General features: G+C 35.1%; 3 protein-coding genes across 5 annotated transcripts; 2 read left to right on the forward strand and 1 right to left on the reverse strand.

Moving 5' to 3' along the window:
• Positions 1 to 1,242: 1,242 nt before the first annotated feature.
• LOC128672987 (E3 ubiquitin-protein ligase rnf146-like) lies at positions 1,243 to 7,938 on the reverse strand. 3 transcript variants are annotated; one of them, XR_008405022.2, is made up of 7 exons: positions 7,679 to 7,938; positions 7,148 to 7,233; positions 6,457 to 6,610; positions 6,111 to 6,302; positions 4,521 to 4,731; positions 2,950 to 3,553; positions 1,243 to 2,022 (listed from the first exon to the last, which is right to left on the reverse strand). XR_008405022.2 is itself a non-coding variant. In XM_053750546.2 (6 exons), exons 1-6 carry the CDS (start codon positions 7,695 to 7,697, stop codon positions 3,487 to 3,489), a joined length of 729 nt encoding a protein of 242 aa, XP_053606521.1. In that variant the 5' UTR covers positions 7,698 to 7,938; the 3' UTR covers positions 2,573 to 3,486. The 3 variants fall into 3 exon arrangements, 2 of the variants coding, with proteins under 2 accessions (XP_053606521.1, XP_053606522.1); XM_053750546.2 differs by lacking the exon at positions 1,243 to 2,022 and having other exon boundaries at positions 2,573 to 3,553; XM_053750547.1 differs by lacking the exons at positions 1,243 to 2,022; positions 7,148 to 7,233 and having other exon boundaries at positions 2,573 to 3,553.
• Positions 7,939 to 9,140: 1,202 nt separating this feature from the next.
• On the forward strand, positions 9,141 to 16,043 carry LOC128673063 (2-iminobutanoate/2-iminopropanoate deaminase-like). Its single transcript, XM_053750664.2, has 3 exons — positions 9,141 to 9,375; positions 12,208 to 12,434; positions 12,776 to 16,043. Exons 1-3 carry the CDS (start codon positions 9,260 to 9,262, stop codon positions 12,916 to 12,918), a joined length of 486 nt encoding a protein of 161 aa, XP_053606639.1. The 5' UTR covers positions 9,141 to 9,259; the 3' UTR covers positions 12,919 to 16,043.
• Positions 15,920 to 20,222, forward strand: LOC128673062 (uncharacterized). The gene is made up of 4 exons (XM_053750663.1): positions 15,920 to 16,043; positions 16,525 to 16,713; positions 19,305 to 19,581; positions 19,798 to 20,222. The coding sequence occupies exons 1-4, from the start codon at positions 15,989 to 15,991 to the stop codon at positions 19,946 to 19,948; spliced, it is 672 nt and encodes a 223-aa protein (XP_053606638.1). The 5' UTR covers positions 15,920 to 15,988; the 3' UTR covers positions 19,949 to 20,222.
• The last annotated feature ends 32 nt before the right edge of the window (positions 20,223 to 20,254 follow it).

A 20,254-nucleotide genomic window follows, 5' to 3' on the forward strand; every position in this document is an offset into this window, starting at 1 on the left:
AACTGTTTATTTTACACCCGCCAAGACGAGCCAAGCGAAGCGCAAGGGCAGAACCTACATTTTCTCTAAACGTTTCGTCGTTTTTTTGAACTCTCATAACTTTGATTTGGATGATGCTAAAAAGTTACTTTTCAAGACAGAATGCCATCAGTCCAATCATTAAACATACAAAGTCGGAATGTCGTAGCTATTATACTTTAGATTTGAATACCTATATAATTTTGAAGAAAAAATAAACTCAAAAAATCCAACCTTATTACACGGAGCGCGGATTCCGCGCGATAAAAATCCTTGAATGAACGAATGCCTATGAAATCTTTGTGACGGTAGCAAAATGGCCAAGCCACACGTTTTGACTAATATATAGAATTTGTAAAGTGGAGACAAGTAAATATATAATACGATCTGTTATACATCATCATCAAATAGGTAGATACATTATAAATGAACTGAAGAAAGGTAAAATTTGTACATTGTATATTTTTTGTTATTGTTTTACATTGTATATTGTTTCGTTAGTGTAGCTGTACTAATAGGGCATAATACGCAAAGCTCAGCGCAGATGGCGCTACTGGTACAACTAAGGACACAAAACACAACAAGGCAAAAAGTTGTATATTTTCACAAACGAATGCTTACATAAAGAAAGGATTAATAAAGTACTCTAATATTAAACGTTTTAATCGACATAGTGCGGCGGCGGCAAAGCTTTTGTGTACCTAACATACAGTGGTGTGAAATAGAATACACGTTAATAAATAACGATGGTAGATAAAAATTCTGCAATTTTTAAATATTTGTATCTGACATAATGCAAGCTACCTACCAGCCAGACCGAATCACCTATTAGTTATAGCTAAAGTTGCACGCGCGGCCTACATAATATAGCTGTACTTATGTAGGTAGGTACGCTTTCTTTCCCTTGCCTTTCCATTCGTCTTATTCTGTCAATGTCAGGTGGCCGACCTGCCCACAGAGTACATTTATTTATAAAGATGATAAGTCAAACTCATTCTCATCTAGTTTCGTTATCAGCTCATGTTGAATTGAAACAGAGTTTTTTTTTCTTTCATACCTAAGTAGGTACTTACTAGGTAATTTTTTGTGATATAATTAATATAGTTTTCAGGTAATTAATCGATTTTATAAGGACAAAGAAAAATCATTTCAATTCATAAGTTTTCGGTAATGTAAAAAATATTTTATAACCTATATAAAACCATAATAATAATGTTGATTTCAGGTCATCGAAAATATGCAGAGATTATTATCATTTGTTAAAACAATTAAAACTCCTGTCCTTATAACAAGGCAAACAAATCTTGTCTCGTCAGTTCTAGAGAGTGGATCAGATTTATTGACTCCGTGGACACCCATGTTTAGCATTGTTAGCAATTTTAAAGTCAAAGGTATTGTGCGAAGACGTTGTAAATCCTGCTACTTTGTAGTAAGAGATGAAAGAACATATGTAATCTGTCCAAAATATCCCCGTCATAAACAGATGTCCATGAAGCCCAAACCACACAACACTTGGATATTGACTCATGCTAGCCAAAGCCCCATTAGACCTTGGTAATCTGTAACATCTGTGTAATGATATTAAAAAATAAATGAGTTTAGCTTTACTTCATCATTGTTTTTATTGTGTAGTAGGTATTATCAAGAATATTATATTGTTGTGTGCTGCCATAGATACATCAACAAAACAGCTGTGCTTCATACACTCTTGTTGAGTTCTCCTGGACCTGATTTCTTTCTCAAGTTATGTCACTCAGCCATATTGTGCTATTCATGGGCTATAGTTCAAATAGAACTTAAGTAAAATGAGTGGTGATGCAATCATGTAACCACTGTATTCTCATCGGAATAGTTTCGGTTTGTATATTATAATAATTATTGTTGTAAGATCCCTCCATACAATGACTTTCAATGAGCTGGTTAAAATTCCTGTAGGTGATGGACTGCAATCATATTGTTGTTTTATTGTCTTTATTATCTCCTGGATCAAGTGGATAAAAAAACCTACAATGAAATACCTATGTCAATAAATATATTGCAAATGGGTTGTATAAAAAAAATAATTCCCAAATATTATTATTATTTTTTACATTTCACGGTTTGGTTATTAGATGAATTCTCTCAGACTAAATTAACCTGTGCAAAGTATGAAGTGCAACATAGAACATGCAATTTTGATTTTACCTAATCTTATATTTCATTGTATGTTCTTTAGGAGTTAAGCTAGCTCTATATTTATTTAATTTTTTGTTTTAAATACAGCTGCTACATTATTCACACAAGTTTTATGAATGTGTGTGTATTGCAAAAATTCAATAAATTATTTCCCTCCTCACATCTTAGCGTGGTGTCATAATAAAATAAAATTTAGCTATTATTACAAGCCTTCGATTGACGTACTTCTATGTAAACTTGATACACTCTAGTTCCAAAATGGCCAATCTTCTTTGTTGGGACTAAAGTGCCATAATAAAAACAGGTATAAAGGCCAATATGAATATGAAGTGAGGGCACTCAATACCAGCTGTGGATCAATTTTATTTGAAAAATGAAATAATAAAGAATAGAGCTTTATTTACTTACAAAAATGTTAAAATATAACAGTATAGGTATATCATTTAATATGTATAAATTCCAAAGTGGTTTCTAATATCACTACGGGTCACACTACATGACCAGGTATACTTATAACTAGGCACATGAGAACAAGGAGGGCAGACTTCAACTAATGGGAAGAGGCAAGTAAAGAGATATTTATAGGAAACAAATATATGGTGTGTTATATCTGCTAAATAATATTTCAGAGATTGTTATATTGTGTAACATGATATTATCATAAGGAGACATGATATTTAAGGGAATTATTTAAGGGTATAATTAAGGGAAGAAGAAAGTACCTGGCAAATAACTGGTAGATTTATTATCACTTACTATATATTGTTTGAAGAGGCGTTTGTGAGTTTGTATGTTTGAGGCTGGTAATCTCCGAAACTACCGAACTGATTTTAAAAATTCTTTCACCTTTCAAATGTACATTATCCAAGATTGCAATAGACTATATTTTATCTCAAAATTCCCACGAGAGCGAAGCCCCGGGCAGCATCTAGTAATATATATAGTGATAATACTATATTTATACTTCATAGTCACTAACAGGAACAGGTCTTGTTGTTCTCCAAAAATGCTGTTCTGCTCTTGATGTGTGCTGCTTCCCTTATTCTAATTGGCGAATAAAGTTATGTAGGACATAAAATTAATTAAACAGGCCTTTTACTACATTTTTTATCTTTTATCATTTTAAACAGATTTCATTTCATAATCTTATTCAGCTATATTATTCTACTTACGTTTTGGTAGTATAATACATATATCAAGCAACAATATAATAGGTAATTGTTATATTTGACCATACTTTAGTGTGTTGGAATGGTAATGGTATGAAATATTTCTTTCGAGTCGAATTTACAATCACGTGTCTTCAGTGACAGGATCCTCTGGATCGACTGGTTGATCTGGTTCATCTATATTTATAGAACTGAAATAAAAGAAACGAAAATGAAGACTTGAAACTCTTTCATAATAGTGTGCAATGTATGTACCAAACCCAACTTCATGAAATTCGGCAAGAATTAAAGGGCTTACGTAGTTACAGGTAAAATTTACAATACAGATTAAACCATAACAATTATATATAGTCAACAGCATATCAACCTACCCAAATTCATTGATTTCGCCGCTATTACAGCGCCATAGAGTTCAGGCAGGGCAACTTGAAGTGCTATTGACTGTACCATATAGAGAAGGAGATAATATTATATTCTTACTTATATCACAATTCGGGTTACGATAGGAAATGTATATATACATTTTTTCTATATATATATATATATATATATATATATATATATATATATATATATATATATATATATATATATATATATATATATATATATATATATATATATATATATATATATATATATATATATATATATATATATATATATATATATATATATATATTATAATCAAACACTCGGATCACAATCATAACCTGTTTTGATATACCTTTTGACTATGTACATTATGTATTTTTATATATTATTACTAAAAAAAATCATTGTAAGATACAATAATGGTAAGCCGATCTGGCATGATAGGGACCAACACTGTTCAAATTAGTTTCTTTCCGCATTTCTTCTCAGCAGTGGTCGTTCCGAAATGCCAGTAGTTTGTAGCTTGTGAGAAATAACTATAAATATAAAAATTGACGAGAAAAAGTGCCTGTGAAGGTCTAAAAGTTCTGAATAAATTATTTGAATTTGAATAATAAATGTTGTATTTTTTTGAAGTTTCTAGCCTAACCCGCGACCGGGTTATGATTTTGGGTTAGGTTCGGAATAATACATCACTGACCGTCAGTGCACGAGCTTGCATTAGATCGGATTTTTCATCATGAGATTTGTGAGTGAGGAAGTAAGAATTGATAGATAAATTACCTTAATGCTTGTACGACGCTATCACTAATATTATGTACATCTGATGAAATATTAGCAATACTATTATTAGATGTGACGTCATTGTAGCTCTCATCAGGAATAGTAATTACATTTTCTTCTTGAATCGGATCGCCTCCCTGCTCTGTCTCGTTCGATTCCGTTGTGCTTTTTGTTTGATCTCTATTATCTTTCATTTTAATCCCAGCTACACCTATATAAACGATAGTTTTTTTACTAAGATTATTATTTTATGAGACTTAGAATTTTGAACGGCAAGTTTAATTTAGAGGTTTTCATGGAAAATTTCCACATAAAACGGAAATTGTGCAAAACATTTTCAATGAAATTTTGCTACGTAGCCATAGCTGATCTTGAAGTTGAGGTATGGTCGGTACGTCTCTGAAATTAAGTACCTATTGAGTTGAACATTTTGAACACATGTAAGTTATGTCTCAAAGGCGAACAAGCAACTTATGTAAATGAATTTTTATTTCGGTATTACTTTTTGGTGTAAATTTGAAAATTAAAAATAGGTAGTTTCGTAAAATCACCTTGTGACCTTTAATATGTGAATATCAATGGAAACGGCTTCTTTTCAGGATTTGAAATATGTACCTAGGTATTTCAAATCCTATTTTTTGTTTATTTTTACAAGCTTATTTAGTTTCATCTTATTTTCATTGTTTTATTGTTGATAAAAAATATACATAAATTTATATTTTAAAAATGGTAAGCCCTTCTAAGGCATAATAGGGACCAACACTATTTGAATGAGTTTCTTTCGGCATTTCTTCTCAGCAGTGGTCGTTCCGAAATGCTAGTAGTTTGTAGCTTTGGTAAATATCATTTAATTTAGAATATTACGTGAAAAAGTGCCTGTGAAGGCCTAATTTCTGAATAAGTGATAAATTGAGCTGGTAACTTAATTTGAGGCTAGCTCAATCTGTGTGATTTGTCCTATTATATTTAAATCACACAGATTGAGCTAGCCCCAAAGTAAGTTCGAAACTTGTGTTATGGGTACTAACTCAACAATACTATATTTTATAACAAACATATATAGATAAACATTCAAGGCCCGAGCCAAGCAGAAAAAGATTATTTTCCGTCATGACCCGACCGGGGATCGAACCCTCGGTGTTAAAGTGCTTGCCTCTCGGTTCAGAGGCAAGCACTTTAACACTGCGCCACCAAGGTCGTCAATATCATTATGAGAAGCATGACCTGATGTTGCACCCAGGCTTGACTCCCAAAGAGGGAATAGTGGACTGTGAATCATAAGGAACCCAGGTTTTAAAGTACATACATACTTATGTGTCACAGGCAGGAACCTGTGTCACATAAGTTTGTATGTACACATCTGACTTGTGTATTTTCATAAACCATCACATGTAACAGTAACACAACAAAATATTTGGAACATATCACAAGGAAACCTGTTATATAGTTGTTGAGTAGCTAAAAATGGAGAAGACAATGACAAATAATACTGTCAAGAATTCAGTTGTGTTTCATTCCACATAATGAGAACACTCAGCTATATGTGTGATTTTACTGAAGTACATATGGTGCTGCAGGAAATAGACCTACCTTTAGCAGGTAATACAGTTGTATCACGACGAATACGACGACGCTTGGTTGTATCATTCCTTCGCAATTGGACCATATTCTGTAAGTCTATGATATACAGTTCTCCTACTATGAGCAAAGTACAATCAGCCTGTTTATCTCTGTATGCTGCTTCAATGTCAACATTACTTCGTTTATCATATTTCCACCAGCCTGTAATTAAAGGTTTGAATTAATTACTTTAAAATATTATTTACACCCAGATTATTTCTTTAAGAGATGGCCCATCTCTTGATCGACATTGACATGATGAGATGGACAACCATAGCCAATGCTATTTATTTTTTCACATGAGACAAATTATTACCATTTGCCCCTTCATAATACCATTGGTAGTCTTCAGCCGCAACTGTGCTATCTACTGGTTTTTCCAAGTTTTCAAGTATGATAGGATTATCTAAATAATCAGGTGGAATCTCAGCACGACACATTGCACATTTTCTGCTTTGTTTAGCAATTCCCTGCAAATGCCAAAAATGAGTTGTTTTTCTTTTAAAACAAAGTACCTATGTGACATGCATATCCTTATCTTTACATATTAAAAACAAAGTTCTCTGCTGCGTCTGTCTGTTTGCGATAAACTCAAAAACTACCTACTGCATGGATTTTCATGCAGTTTTCACCAATAGATAGTGTGGTTCCTGAGGTAGGTTTAGGTGTATACTAGTTTTTGCCCGCGGCTTCGCGCCTTTTTATTACTTGTGTCCACTGATAACTTATTTTTGACAATATTTCGGGTTTTAAGCAACATACCGGGATGCTTAAAACCCAAAATCGGGGTAGAATTTCCAAAAATCCTCTCTTAGTGATCACACAAAATTTTAGTTTCCTACGCCCAGTAGCTTCGGCTGTACATTGTCTGTCAGTCAGTCTCATTAACAGAAGAGTTATTTTATAAATTGTTGATTATGAGCAGTTGATCCATAGATAATGTATAGCCTCATAATTCACAAGCATATATGCTTGTGAATCATGAGGCTTATATCATGAGGACATACCTTAACACAGAGAAAACAGAAGATGTGACCACATGGCAATTGAGTTGGATAATCTTGTTTTTGTAGACAAACAGCACAGTCTTGGTCTACATAAAAAATTGGACAAATAAATGATTTTTATCTTATGAGCAGTCTGATTTTGCTAGACCAGCTCCCTAAGGGTCAAGCATCTACCTAATTGGTCTAGATACTCGCCATTATTACAAACTATCCCCAAAACATTAGGGATATTGTTCCTCCATGCTTATTACAAATCTGAAAGTGTGTTTGACCTTATTTCAAGACAAAACTGGATTGAGGTGGTTTTTAGTGAACTGGTGAATGACAGCCGTTGAAACTTAAAGCCGTAGAAAATAGCTAGGTATCCTATTATATTACTCAAGTCTTTCTAGACGATAAGATGAAAACTAAAATTACTGTAGGTACTCTACTAAATGGTTTGTATTGGAGAGACGGGCTTTTAGTTTGTTTAACAAGAAACACAAAAAATTGCAAAATGTCCAATTTCTACATAATATCACGTACTCTTACCTCGAATATCAGAACTCATATTTAAGTATGAGCAATGAACGTATTATTTAAAAAGAAATCTATTATAAATTCACTTCAAAATTTCCGCTATTTACACAACGTAAACTATTTTAACATTCATTCGCTGCGTACTTATATTTTGTAGGTAGGTGTAGGTACCTACTACACAAATAATTGATGTATTACCTAAGTAAAATAAAATAATTACTAGGTACCTAGGTACAATTGTTTCGTATTTTGATTTGGATGTATAAATTGACACTTATGTAATCTGACAATGACAAGACCTTTTTTGGTTTATTCCCTCGTTTTATTGAAGAGGCAAAGGGTACTAGCCCATACACCCAAGTCTTTTGTATTGACTGGGTATAGACCATTGAGTATAGAATTTTTTGTTTCGTTTATCCATAAGGACAGGCAAAGATATCTAAGCCCATACAGCCGTAGGGTGTAAGACTTAGACGATAGAAGCACTCACTACTATACTACTAGACCACTGTTTAAAAAATAAACGTACGTGATAAGCGTATGTACGTTGGTGATTGATGGTGACCATGGTACATATACATGGTACTAAATCAATGATAGTGACCCAATTTTGAGTCATGTTTTAGCTAGTGATATTGTAGATACTATAAACTTAGTCTATAATCATTCATATTCTTAATTTTGTATACAACTAGTGGTGCGCCGCGAAATTAGACCTCGCGAACATATTTTTTTTTTTACAAAATTATGAATATATCAAATACGACTGAACCGATTTAGATGCCCCACGAACTTAAAAATTGTATTGACAGCTTACATACCTTTTACATACCTTTTAAATTTCACCAAAATCGGATCAACGGTTCGAAAGTTATCGCGTTACAAACATACATACAAAAAAATAAGTGGAATGATAGACCTCGCTCGATTCGCTCGCTCGGTTTAATATATCTTACATCTACCCCGTTATTCATAAAAAAGCTAGGTACTACATTTTAGATCTACAAGAAATCATTTCCGATGGACTGTCCATAGGTCTAGCCGGTATGATAAAGGCTAGCTGAAGAAAAACATGATATACATGATGATGGATATAGATGAAGACCAGCTGCACCTAAGTCTAGCTGAAATTATAAAGGCTAAACCTAGGCCTAGTCAAACATAAGCAGGCTACACCTAGGTATAGCCAATTGAGACCGACTGCACCTAGATCTAGCCGGCTAATCTTGCGATCTATATATATATGTTTGTGGATTTACTTACAGGCACACATCCACGTCAAACTTATTACATCCCTCTGATTACACTCTCTCTTTTATCTGAGCGATTTCCCAGTGACATAATGACGGAAAGCGGAACTTGGGCTCCAACACTCAACAGCTGTGTTGTGCGTCGCGTGTGTACAGAGGGACGAAAAAGTAGGAAAGCGGAACCTTTTTACTGCTTTAAAGAACAACAAAGTGTCAGTGTAGTACAATTCCGTCAATCTATCAGATTTTTATTGATCGTCATAGTACCTACATTTATGAGACATTACAATATAACACTCGAAAATAAATATCTAATAATTTTAATTTTTGAGGCAACCTAAAAATGGAATCGTTAGCGAAAATGAATGTGCCCGAAGATAATCCTAAAACGAATGCTCATAGAGTGACAAAAACCATCGTCACATCTCCGAAAATTTACAAACCCGTTGGGCCTTACAGGTACTCAAGCTGTTCAGTTTTTTTTAGGGACCCGAAGTAAAAAAGAAAAGGAACCCTTATAGTTTCATCATGTCTGTCGGTCCATCCATCATCGCTTCCGAAACTGTTGGACCTTAAAACCTATAATTTGATAGAGGTATAGGTAGGTACCTAACTACATATTATGTTATTACGCGGATATAAAACTGTAGAAGAAAAAATATAGTCCATTTTTTAAATGGGTGATTTTGGAAAAGACGTTTTAATGGAAGCCTATGTGTGTATATTATAATAAAGTAAGACATTGTATATAAAAACTACCTATGCAAGAGTTTTGCCACAAGGGGCAGGTTGACTCTATATACACAGATTTCTCGAAAGCTTTTGATAAAGTGAATCATATACTACTCCGTAACAAACTGGCGTTTTACGGTATTCACGGTGGTCTCCTTCGATGGTTGAATTCTTATCCTAATAAAAGAAGTCAGTTGGTGGCCTTAAGAGGATACACTACACATCATCTTCCACTGTTAAATCGTCGGGGTGCCTCAGGGATCTCATCTGGGACCACTGTCATTTGTTGTTTTCATTAACGAACTTGTATGCTATACGCTAACGACTTAAAAATATTTGAAACAATAAACTCATTGGGTGACTGTATTCTGTTAGAGAATTACTTGAATGCTGTTTCTAACTGGTGCAGAAATGTCTAATGTACCTCAATAGTGATAAATGTTTCGTTATCACGTTTACTAAAAAGCGTCACGTAATCGTTAATGATTACAGCATTGATGGCCGTAACCTAAAGAGATCACGTGTTGCTAAAGATCTCGGGATTCACATTTCGCGAACACTACTTCGACGACCTCGGTGGCGCAATGGTAAAGTGCTTGCCTCTGAACTGGGAGGTCCCGGGTTCGATCCCCGGTCGGGTCATGATAGAAAATGATCTTTTTCTGATTGACCCGGGTGTTGAATGTTTATCTATATGTGTATTTGTTATATAGTATCGTTGAGTTAGTATTCCCATAACACAAGTCTCGAGACAAGCTTTGGGGCTAGCTCAATCTGTGTGATTTGCCCTACTATATTTAGTTATATTTATTTACCACCGCATAGCGGGAAAAGCAAATCAACTACTCGGGTTTATTTTTAAATCAACTAAAGACTTTAGAGCACTCATTCTTTTCTTTACCTTTTCTGCACTCTTGTCAGAAGTGTTTTAGAATACGCTAGTCTAATATGGTCTCCACATTACAAGGTTCATATTGATAGTATAGAGAGAGTGCAGCGTATGTGCCTATTTAATTCTACTGTCAACAATCGAAGCGATACCTATACAGAAGATGGTTATACGACTGAAATATATATTCAGCTGGACAATTGTGACTCTTTTTCTGGTGTTCCAGATCTTCGATTTTTATACATCAACAGGAAACGCTCATCAGGCTGAACAACTTTTGTTAAGGCATCATTTCCATATTTCCAATAGTTTCGCTGGACCATCATAGGTCTGCATCAGGTGTTCTTGATCTTAATTTTTTATACCTCAACAGAAAATGCTCATCAGACTGAATAACTTTTATTAGGGCGTCATTTCTATACATCCTGTAGTTTACTTGTGCTACCTTGGGTCTGCATAAGGTATTCCAGATCTTTTATTTTTTTTACCTCAACAGAAAATGCTCATCAGGCCGAACATCTTTTGTTAAGTGGTTATTTCTATATTTCCTATAGTTTAGCTGTATCATCATGGGTCTAAATCAGGTGTTCCAGTTTTCAAAATCATTTATACCCTATATTATGCCCAGGCTTAATAGCTATATAACTAAACAGTTTAATTCAAATCAGTCCAGTAGTTTCGAAGATTAGCGTGTACTAACATATAGACATACAGACATACAGACATACAGACATACAGACATACAGACATACAGACATACAGACATACAGACATACAGACATACAGACATACAGACATACAGACATACAGACATACAGACATACAGACATACAGACATACAGACATACAGACATACAGACATACAGACATACAGACATACAGACATACAGACATACAGACATACAGACATACAGACATACAGACATACAGACATACAGACATACAGACATACAGACATACAGACATACAGACATACAGACATACAGACATACAGACATACAGACATACAGACATACAGACATACAGACATACAGACATACAGACATACAGACATACAGACATACAGACATACAGACATACAGACATACAGACATACAGACATACAGACATACAGACATACAGACATACAGACATACAGACATACAGACATACAGACATACAGACATACAGACATACAGACATACAGACATACAGACATACAGACATACAGACATACAGACATACAGACATACAGACATACAGACATACAGACATACAGACATACAGACATACAGACATACAGACATACAGACATACAGACATACAGACATACAGACATACAGACATACAGACATACAGACATACAGACATACAGACATACAGACATACAGACATACAGACATACAGACATACAGACATACAGACATACAGACATACAGACATACAGACATACAGACATACAGACATACAGACATACAGACATACAGACATACAGACATACAGACATACAGACATACAGACATACAGACATACAGACATACAGACATACAGACATACAGACGAGTTTTTTTTTTCAAATTCTTTCTCTGTTACTATGACTCTATCGCCTATTTTGTTTTTATGTAAATATATTCAATACAGGATTTTCTACTGTTTTATTATATGTATAGATGATCGTTTCTCTCTTTTAGTCAAGCTATTCTTACTGATAAAACCCTGTACGTGTCCGGAGTGCTGGGTCTAGATATGGAGGCGCAGTTAGTGTGTGGAGGCGCGGAAGCCGAGACGCGGCAGGCGTTGGACAACCTGAGGCACGTGCTGGAGGCCGGCGGGGCTTCTCTCGAGTCATGTGTCAAAACCACAATACTTCTCGGCAATATGGATGATTTTGCAAATGTAAATGAAGTCTATGCAGAATGTTCGTATTCCATAATGATTTTCGATCAAATAGGTGTAGGGCCCTCTGCCGTACTAATACTTAGGTAACAGTAACTCCAAGTTTCAGCTTTTGTATTTATGTAAGTAATTATATTTTCTGACGTGACGTGAGATACAGACCGACAGACAGACATGGGACGAAAGACAGGCGAAAGATGTATTTAGGTAAAATCTCATTTTCTAACCTAACTGTTTGGTTGGTGGCCGCGAAAATTCATTTGGACACGCAGAACAAAATATTGTACTTATTGTATTAAGTAAGTTTGTAGGTAGGAACATTGTTATAAATAGTGCGATCAAGATTATAATGGAAATTTTCAGATTTCCCGAAAGACTACCCGGCTAGGGCGACGTATCAAGTGGCCAAGCTGCCCATGGGTGCCGCAGTGGAGATCGAGGCAATCGCCCTCAGCGGGGACCTCGTGGTAGCCGAGGCGGGCCCGTGTCCTTGCGCCCGCACTTAGGAATCTCAAACACAACATTAGAATCCGCACCGTGTGGCGTTACTGAAAACAACAACGTGGCCTACATATTATTGATAGTTTCTCATCTCTATATCTTCGTGGTGCGGTCTCTATGTTCGAATCGATTGCATGAGTATCAGCATTTGATTACTTTACTTTTATTATATATTTTAATATATATCTACCATATTTGCCACATAAATAGGTAGTACCTATTGTTATAATTGCATTTACACCGTGGCGCATTTTCTAGAACATAACTAATTAGCTAACTTTGAATATATTTCGATAATTATTGACTGATTAATTATTTTAATACTTATTGAAGGTTCCGTACGTATTCTATCCGACTTTCTTTCTGTTATTCATAAAAACGTTAGCATAGGTACTTATGTCACTTTCGCACTTTATAATATTTGCCATTAACAGAAAGAGACAAAACGTACTTTAAGTATGTTTTAACTTTTTTATGAATATCAGGGTTGATAAATGTACATCTGCGCAATAATAATATTCTAATACTATAGTTATTAATACACATATAGATGTCGAATCGCATCAAAGAAATGGGGTACACATGTGGTTATGTTAATATTACTAATTCAGCCGAGCGAGCAGCTTTATTATTATGTGTAATTTACCCTTTGCCCACGCATTGCCAGTGCAAATAAAAATTTTTTTAACCTTCACCTTTTTGCTTGGAGAGAAGCTTTTTTGACATTGGAATCCTCATGCATTTAACTCGTATGCTATAGGATTAACCGTCCTTCATCTGGCAGTCGGCAGTCGAAGGATGAAGGATTTTGAAAGTGCTCACAAAAATATGTATTGTTGAGATTAAGACACGTTTCTGACTAAAATCAGATAGCAACATTTGTGGAAAAGACCTTCGTATGTATGTGGGGCTTGATTCTGCTAAAAATCACACGGTGTCAACAGCACCACCCCTATATCTTCTTCATCCATTCCGTGTCGGCTTCACATGCTCCAATAGCTCCGACGCTTCTGCGCTCTGGCGGCGGCGCGGCAGCTTTAACCTTGACAGCTGGGCCATCATCACCACCACATCACGGTGCGCTCTCCCAATCCGACGTGAGCATTTCGTGTTAGCAAGCTTTTTAAGTCATGTAGCCCAATCCTAATCTTGGGACGGTGATTTAATTAACATTTTACTCTAGGTTCAAAATACACACATCCTTGCACGTTTTTAATACGAGTATATTGTTATTGATATAATGTAGGTCGGGGACCTTTCAACTACAGTCGGCCTCAGCCCAAAGAATGTGCGTGTGGATGGTTGATTTAGCACGTTGTTAACAGCCGATTCCGAACAATCCGGCCAGTCAAAACATCGGGGTTTATGACCAACTTTGCCTTATATATGTTGATATGTTGGTAACCTACCAATATATATAAGCGAGACTTTATAATTGACCGATCACCGAAGACCTTTTGTGCTTTGACAGTATGTTTTTGTATAAAACGAACTAGCACTTGCGTTGCAATAATTACACAAAATGCATCTTGGTAATGCACACTTAGGCATCTACTTAATTCCAAACCATTCATTTAAAAATTTCATTAGGCATTTAAGTATGTTCAAGTAAGTACCTATTCATCTTTATACAGGTATTGAGTTGTTAACTTGACTTTATGACGAAAGTATTTCAAAGTATTATGTAAGTACTTTATTCTCTATATTTTCTATCCTTATCAATACTAGCAACACTTGACCGTGATTTGTTCGTTGGTTACTTATAAAAAATAAGATACTTAACTATTTTAAATTGTGACCTAGAGTGGGTGGTCATGAAACCCACGAGCAGCACATTTAGCGCGCACCCAGGGGGCGGGGCGGTATAATTTATACAACAGAAAGTTGAGGTTTTGCGTGAACTACAAACAGCTGTATTTAAGGACAAAGGGCTATGATTGCCTCTAAGCTCTATTTGAGTATGGGTTTGGACCAAAAAATGGCAATAGAGTATTCAAACTTAGAGTAGGAATTAGTTTTGTGTAATATCTTTGAATAAGTCGTACTAATATTATAAATGCGAAAGTTTGTTAGGATGTGTATATGTATGTTTGTTATTTTTTCTTTCTTGGTACATGGGTAGAATAGAACTTTAAATAATACATAGAGTTTATCCCGAAATTCCCACGGGAGCGAAGCTCCGGGGCGCAGCTAGTCAGTATATATAGGATATCATCAGAAGAATAGATTGTCGGAAATTTTATATTCCTACCAGTAAACTGGTCATGGTATCATGGATCATCGTCATGGTATCTTGTCCGTGCAGTAAATCGTTGAGGAGTTTCTCGTTGGGCCCCGATTGTGGGTGGAAAAAGCACACGCAGGTGTAGTTTTTGATATTTAATTAAAAATGACTAGTGTCATACTCAAAACAACAATTTTTGGGGGTCCCCTTACTTAGAACTGAAACTCAAAAAAATATTTTTATATGTAGTACGGGGTATTTTATGGATAGGTCTTCAAAAATTATATTGAGGTTTCTAATATATATTTTTTCTAAACTTAATAGTTTGCGGACACTTCCAAAGTGTTATAATGTGTGTCCCCTTTTATGTTATGTTACTTGGTGCTACGGAACCATTTATGGGCGAATCCGACTCGCACTTGACCGCTTTTTTAAATAGAACATTGAGATATACCTAGTCCAAATACCAGCTAGACTGAACATACAGATACAAATCATATTAAAGTAGGTACATTTTATCTCGGCTGACTAAATAAAGCCGATTATCGTTTATTTTGAAAGTGAAAAGAAAGGCAGTAAAATTATGCGCGTCAGTGTAATGGAATGTACCTACTATGTTCGTTTAATTGGAAAAACGCGATGGGGGTGCGAGGTCAGTTGAGTGGACTCCCTCCACTAATAGGTAGCTCTACGATACGATCTCTGAGAGCGCGCGCGGGCAGTAGGGTTAGGCTGGTGCGGGCGGCTGGTCTGGGCGTCCGGGCCACGGCCGCGTCGCAAACCGCCGACTACACATCAACATCTTCAACTATTTAGTATCGGCACCCACATGCCTGTATAGACTTCCCAACATGGGCTGTACAAGCAGCTCTCCAAATATGGTCACTGCCCATGCTAATCCCACAGGTTGGTTCCTTGCTTCATATCGTTTCTATTTCTCATTGTTTTTTTCCTTTATAATAGGGGCAAAAATACCTAGAATTCTAACACTAATTAATTTATTTATAATTATTATTTTAAAAATTATTATTATTATTTTTAATGATTTAACTCAAGTATTTTATAAGTATAACAATAACAAAAATGTGAATATTTAACGTTACGTACTTAGTATTTATAAAACAAATTAATCATGGGTACCTATCTAAGGTTGTCCTGGAGGTCAATATTAAGGTTATAGCTATACTTCCGGAATACCTAAGTACTAGGCAAAGTTCATAAGACGAAACAGCGGTTTAATTTTAATTGCACATGGCACGTGAATCGTGACGTCCATTTGGATAGGTTTAAGTCGTACACAGTTACCTGCCTACTTAAGTACATTTCTATTTTTAGCCCAATTATAAAAATGACCTCGTAGAATAATGAACACCTATTTTTGTTTCAGATAAAATAATACATTTTTCGGAAGATACAACAAATGACAGACATAATGATGAATTGAACAGTTCTAATGATGCAAATGAAAAGGTGCTTCCTGCGTGTGATACTTTAGTCAGTGCTTTAAATGAATCAATACAATTAGTTAGGAATAATAAATCTATAACAGAAACCTCTCATGGGCAAGGTGATAAGGGTAAGTAAATATGTTGGAATACTTACCATACAAAAGATCATAATAATAAAAAATAAAACATACTAATCAACGGATACTACTATTTTGTAGTAGAGAAAAAAAGTTTATTTTTATAATCTACTAATATAGATACTTATAAAAAGCTAGTTTTAAAAAAGTTTTGTATTGCCAATGTTTCGCGTACGGAACCCTAAAATCAAACTGTAACACCTCATAGATAAGGTACCCTTCCTCGATGTCGTCAGGTTGAAGCTGGATCTTATCTACCATTTTAATAAAAACATATATTAAACTAGCTGATGCCCGTGACTTCGTTCCCGTGGCCGTATAATTTTTGGTAAGGAGTCAAAAATATTATAGAAATTTAACTGAACAGAAAAAGCGTAACGAGATACTTATCCAGAACATGCTCATTTGCTCATTACAACTGATTTCCTATGGTTTAGCTGGCCATTATGACTCTTCTTCAGGTGTTCCACATCGTCGATTTTTATACATCAACAGGAGAATGCTCATCAGGCTGAACAACTTTTGTCAAGGCGTCATTTTTATGTATACTTTTATTTCAACTTCAAATCTATCAGTTCATTTAAGTTCTAAGTTCACTTCACTTCGTCTTAAATTGTTTTTATTAAAAGCTCAATCAGATACATAGCCGTGCTGTACTGTGATAATACCTAGATTAAATAGATTATTTTTATTCGTTTCATCTTTCATATTTTAAGGTTTTTTGTTATAGTTATTTGTGTTGTATTTTCCTCCCAGTCATTAATAATGTTCATCCATCTTGACATTGTTATTTTGATAATACAATTGTATGAGATTCGCGGATTTATCTTGCAAACTCTTTTCTGGTAGTGCCATCTTGTTTGGTATCACTGAAAATCAGCGTTATGGCACAAGCTGAGTGGTACCCTTTTGTAGCAAATTACCGCAGTAACTCTTTCACATGGCGAGCAGCTGATATTTTAAACAGTTTAAGCAATGTCTTCGACCTTGATTTATTCACAGATGGTATTAAGGTACGGCGTGAATTATGAATTAACCAATGATTATTTTTCTGATCTAGATAGATTAGTGTAGATTTTTGATAGCAGCTAATTGATTACTTAGTATTTTAATTACTATTTCTTTTTAATACTCTGTTTCTTTTTTCCTTCTTTAAAATTTCTATGCAGTTTCTAGTATATAGATAACTTCTGGCTAGTGTAGTTTCTAGTGACACTGTCCTTTTGCTTAGATTTTACAATTTCTTATTCTTATGTTACCTGTGGAGACTTTTAATTGGCTCTCTGTTTCCTACTCTTATTTCTATGTTTTTGTTACTTAGCTGAAGTCTTCCTAAATAGTAAATAAATAAATATTTAATGTACCTTTGTAATATTAACATTTTGTTCATTTCCTGTGGTGTATGTTATGAACAAATTTATTTCTATTTCTTTATTTCCTATAGTTTAGCTGGACCATCATGAGTCAGCATCGAGTGTTCTAAATCTTCGATTTTTATACCTCATCAGAAAATGCTCATAAGACTGAACGACTTTTATTAGGGCGTCATTTCTATTATTTCCTGTAGTTTAGCTGTACCATGGGAATACATAAGATGTTCCAGATCTTCGACTTTTATACCTCAACAGAAAATGCTCATCAGGTTGAACAACCTTTGTTAAGGCGCCATTTCTATATTTCCTACAGTTTCCTATAGTTAACCTGGACCATCATGGGTGCAGACCCATGTCTTGGTTCTAGATCATGGCGTTGGACAACCTGAGGCACGTGCTGGAGGCCGGCGGGGCTTCTCTTGAGTCATGTGTCAAAACCACAATACTTCTCGGCAATATGGATGATTTTGCAAATGTAAATGAAGTATATATGTAGAATGTTCGTATTCCATAGTGATTTTCGATCAAATAGGTGTAGGGCCCTCTGTCTTACTAATACTTAGGTACCAATAACTCCAAATTTCAGCTTTTGTCTCTATATAAGTAATTATATTTTCTATTATATAAGTATTAATTTAAAGTGGACGTGAGATACAGACCGACAGACAGACATGGGACGAAAGACAGGCGAAAGATGTACTTAGGTAAAATATCATTTTCTTTAAAAGTAACCTGTTTGGTTAGGTTAGGTGAGCATATTCTGTTGAGATGTAAAAAACGAAGATCTGGAACACCTGATGTAAGATCCTGATGGCACAGCTAAACTACAGGAAATATAGAAATGACGCGCAAATAAAAGTTGTTCAGTCTGATGAGCGTTTTCTGTTGAGGTATAAAAATTGAAGATCTAGAACAACTAATGCAGACCCATGATGGGTCAGCGAAACTATAGGAAATATAGACATGACGCCTTAAATTGTTCAGCCTGATGAGCATTTCCTATTGATGTATAAAAATCGAAGATCTGGAACACCTGAAGAAGGGTTATAATGGTCCAGCTAAACTATAGGAAATATATATTTCAGTCGCATGAGCATCTTCTGTATAGGTATCGTTACGCTTTGTCTGTACAGTTCTGTTCAATTTCTCTAATAATTTTGACTCCTTTACCAAAGATTGTTTATAGTTTATAATAAGATTTATTTTCAGATGCTTACACGAATGAATATGACACGGATGGAGATAATACTCTAATATACAAAGAAGATTCTCAACTCGAAGAAAAATTTTCTTCGCTAGAAGACGTAGTGGAAAAAGTTGTAGAGTTATATATTGCAGATGCAGAAAACACCATAGATATCGCTAAAAATGTTTCAGAAAGCTCAGCTGAACTGACAAATACAACATATAACAACATAGACGAAAAGGTTGAAGAATCTTCTAAAATAAATTTCTCCCATATAGATAACGAAACTACAGAAATAATGTGAGTAAAAGTAAACTACCTAACAAGTATTCGCAATTCCGCTCCCCGCCCTTCTCAATCATAGAGACTAGGGAGATGATAACAAACAGAAACACATGCATGATGTCCGATATTACGTGGTGTTTGAAACTTAAACAATGATTTCGAATTTTGGCCGTTCCACCTGTATTAATTTATTTCCTTCGTGTGCCCTAAAATTTGTTTTTTTTTATTCAGAGAAGAAAAATTAGAAGAAGCCATCAGTCCTAGCCAGTCGACGAGCAGTCGCGCGACGAGATGGGAAGCCTTGGCGGACATCGCGGCTGAACTGCCCCCTTCCCTTGCTGTCGATCCCGTCACGGGACAAATTTATGCACTCTCTAAGTAGGTTAATATTTTAACATATTAATTAATTAAATTATTATAAATTACATGTGTTTTGTAATGTTCTCTTTAGCTTCAAAACTGTGAATAAGATCCCACGGCAATATGTGGAATTATGATTTATTACCTTAATGATGCGGCCCTATATTGGTGAGAACCTTTGTCTCCTTTGTAACTAGTTTTATGTTTACTTGTATACCTATATAAATGTAGATGTTGGTCTTCCTGTTAAAATAAAATAATAAGGGACTTTAGCGCCTAACCTCTCCCCTTCACCCTGACTGTTCCATCTTATAAACACGTGTACGGG

Source organism: Plodia interpunctella, chromosome 10, assembly GCF_027563975.2.
Source record: "Plodia interpunctella isolate USDA-ARS_2022_Savannah chromosome 10, ilPloInte3.2, whole genome shotgun sequence".
Taxonomy (NCBI): Eukaryota; Metazoa; Arthropoda; class Insecta; order Lepidoptera; family Pyralidae; genus Plodia; species Plodia interpunctella.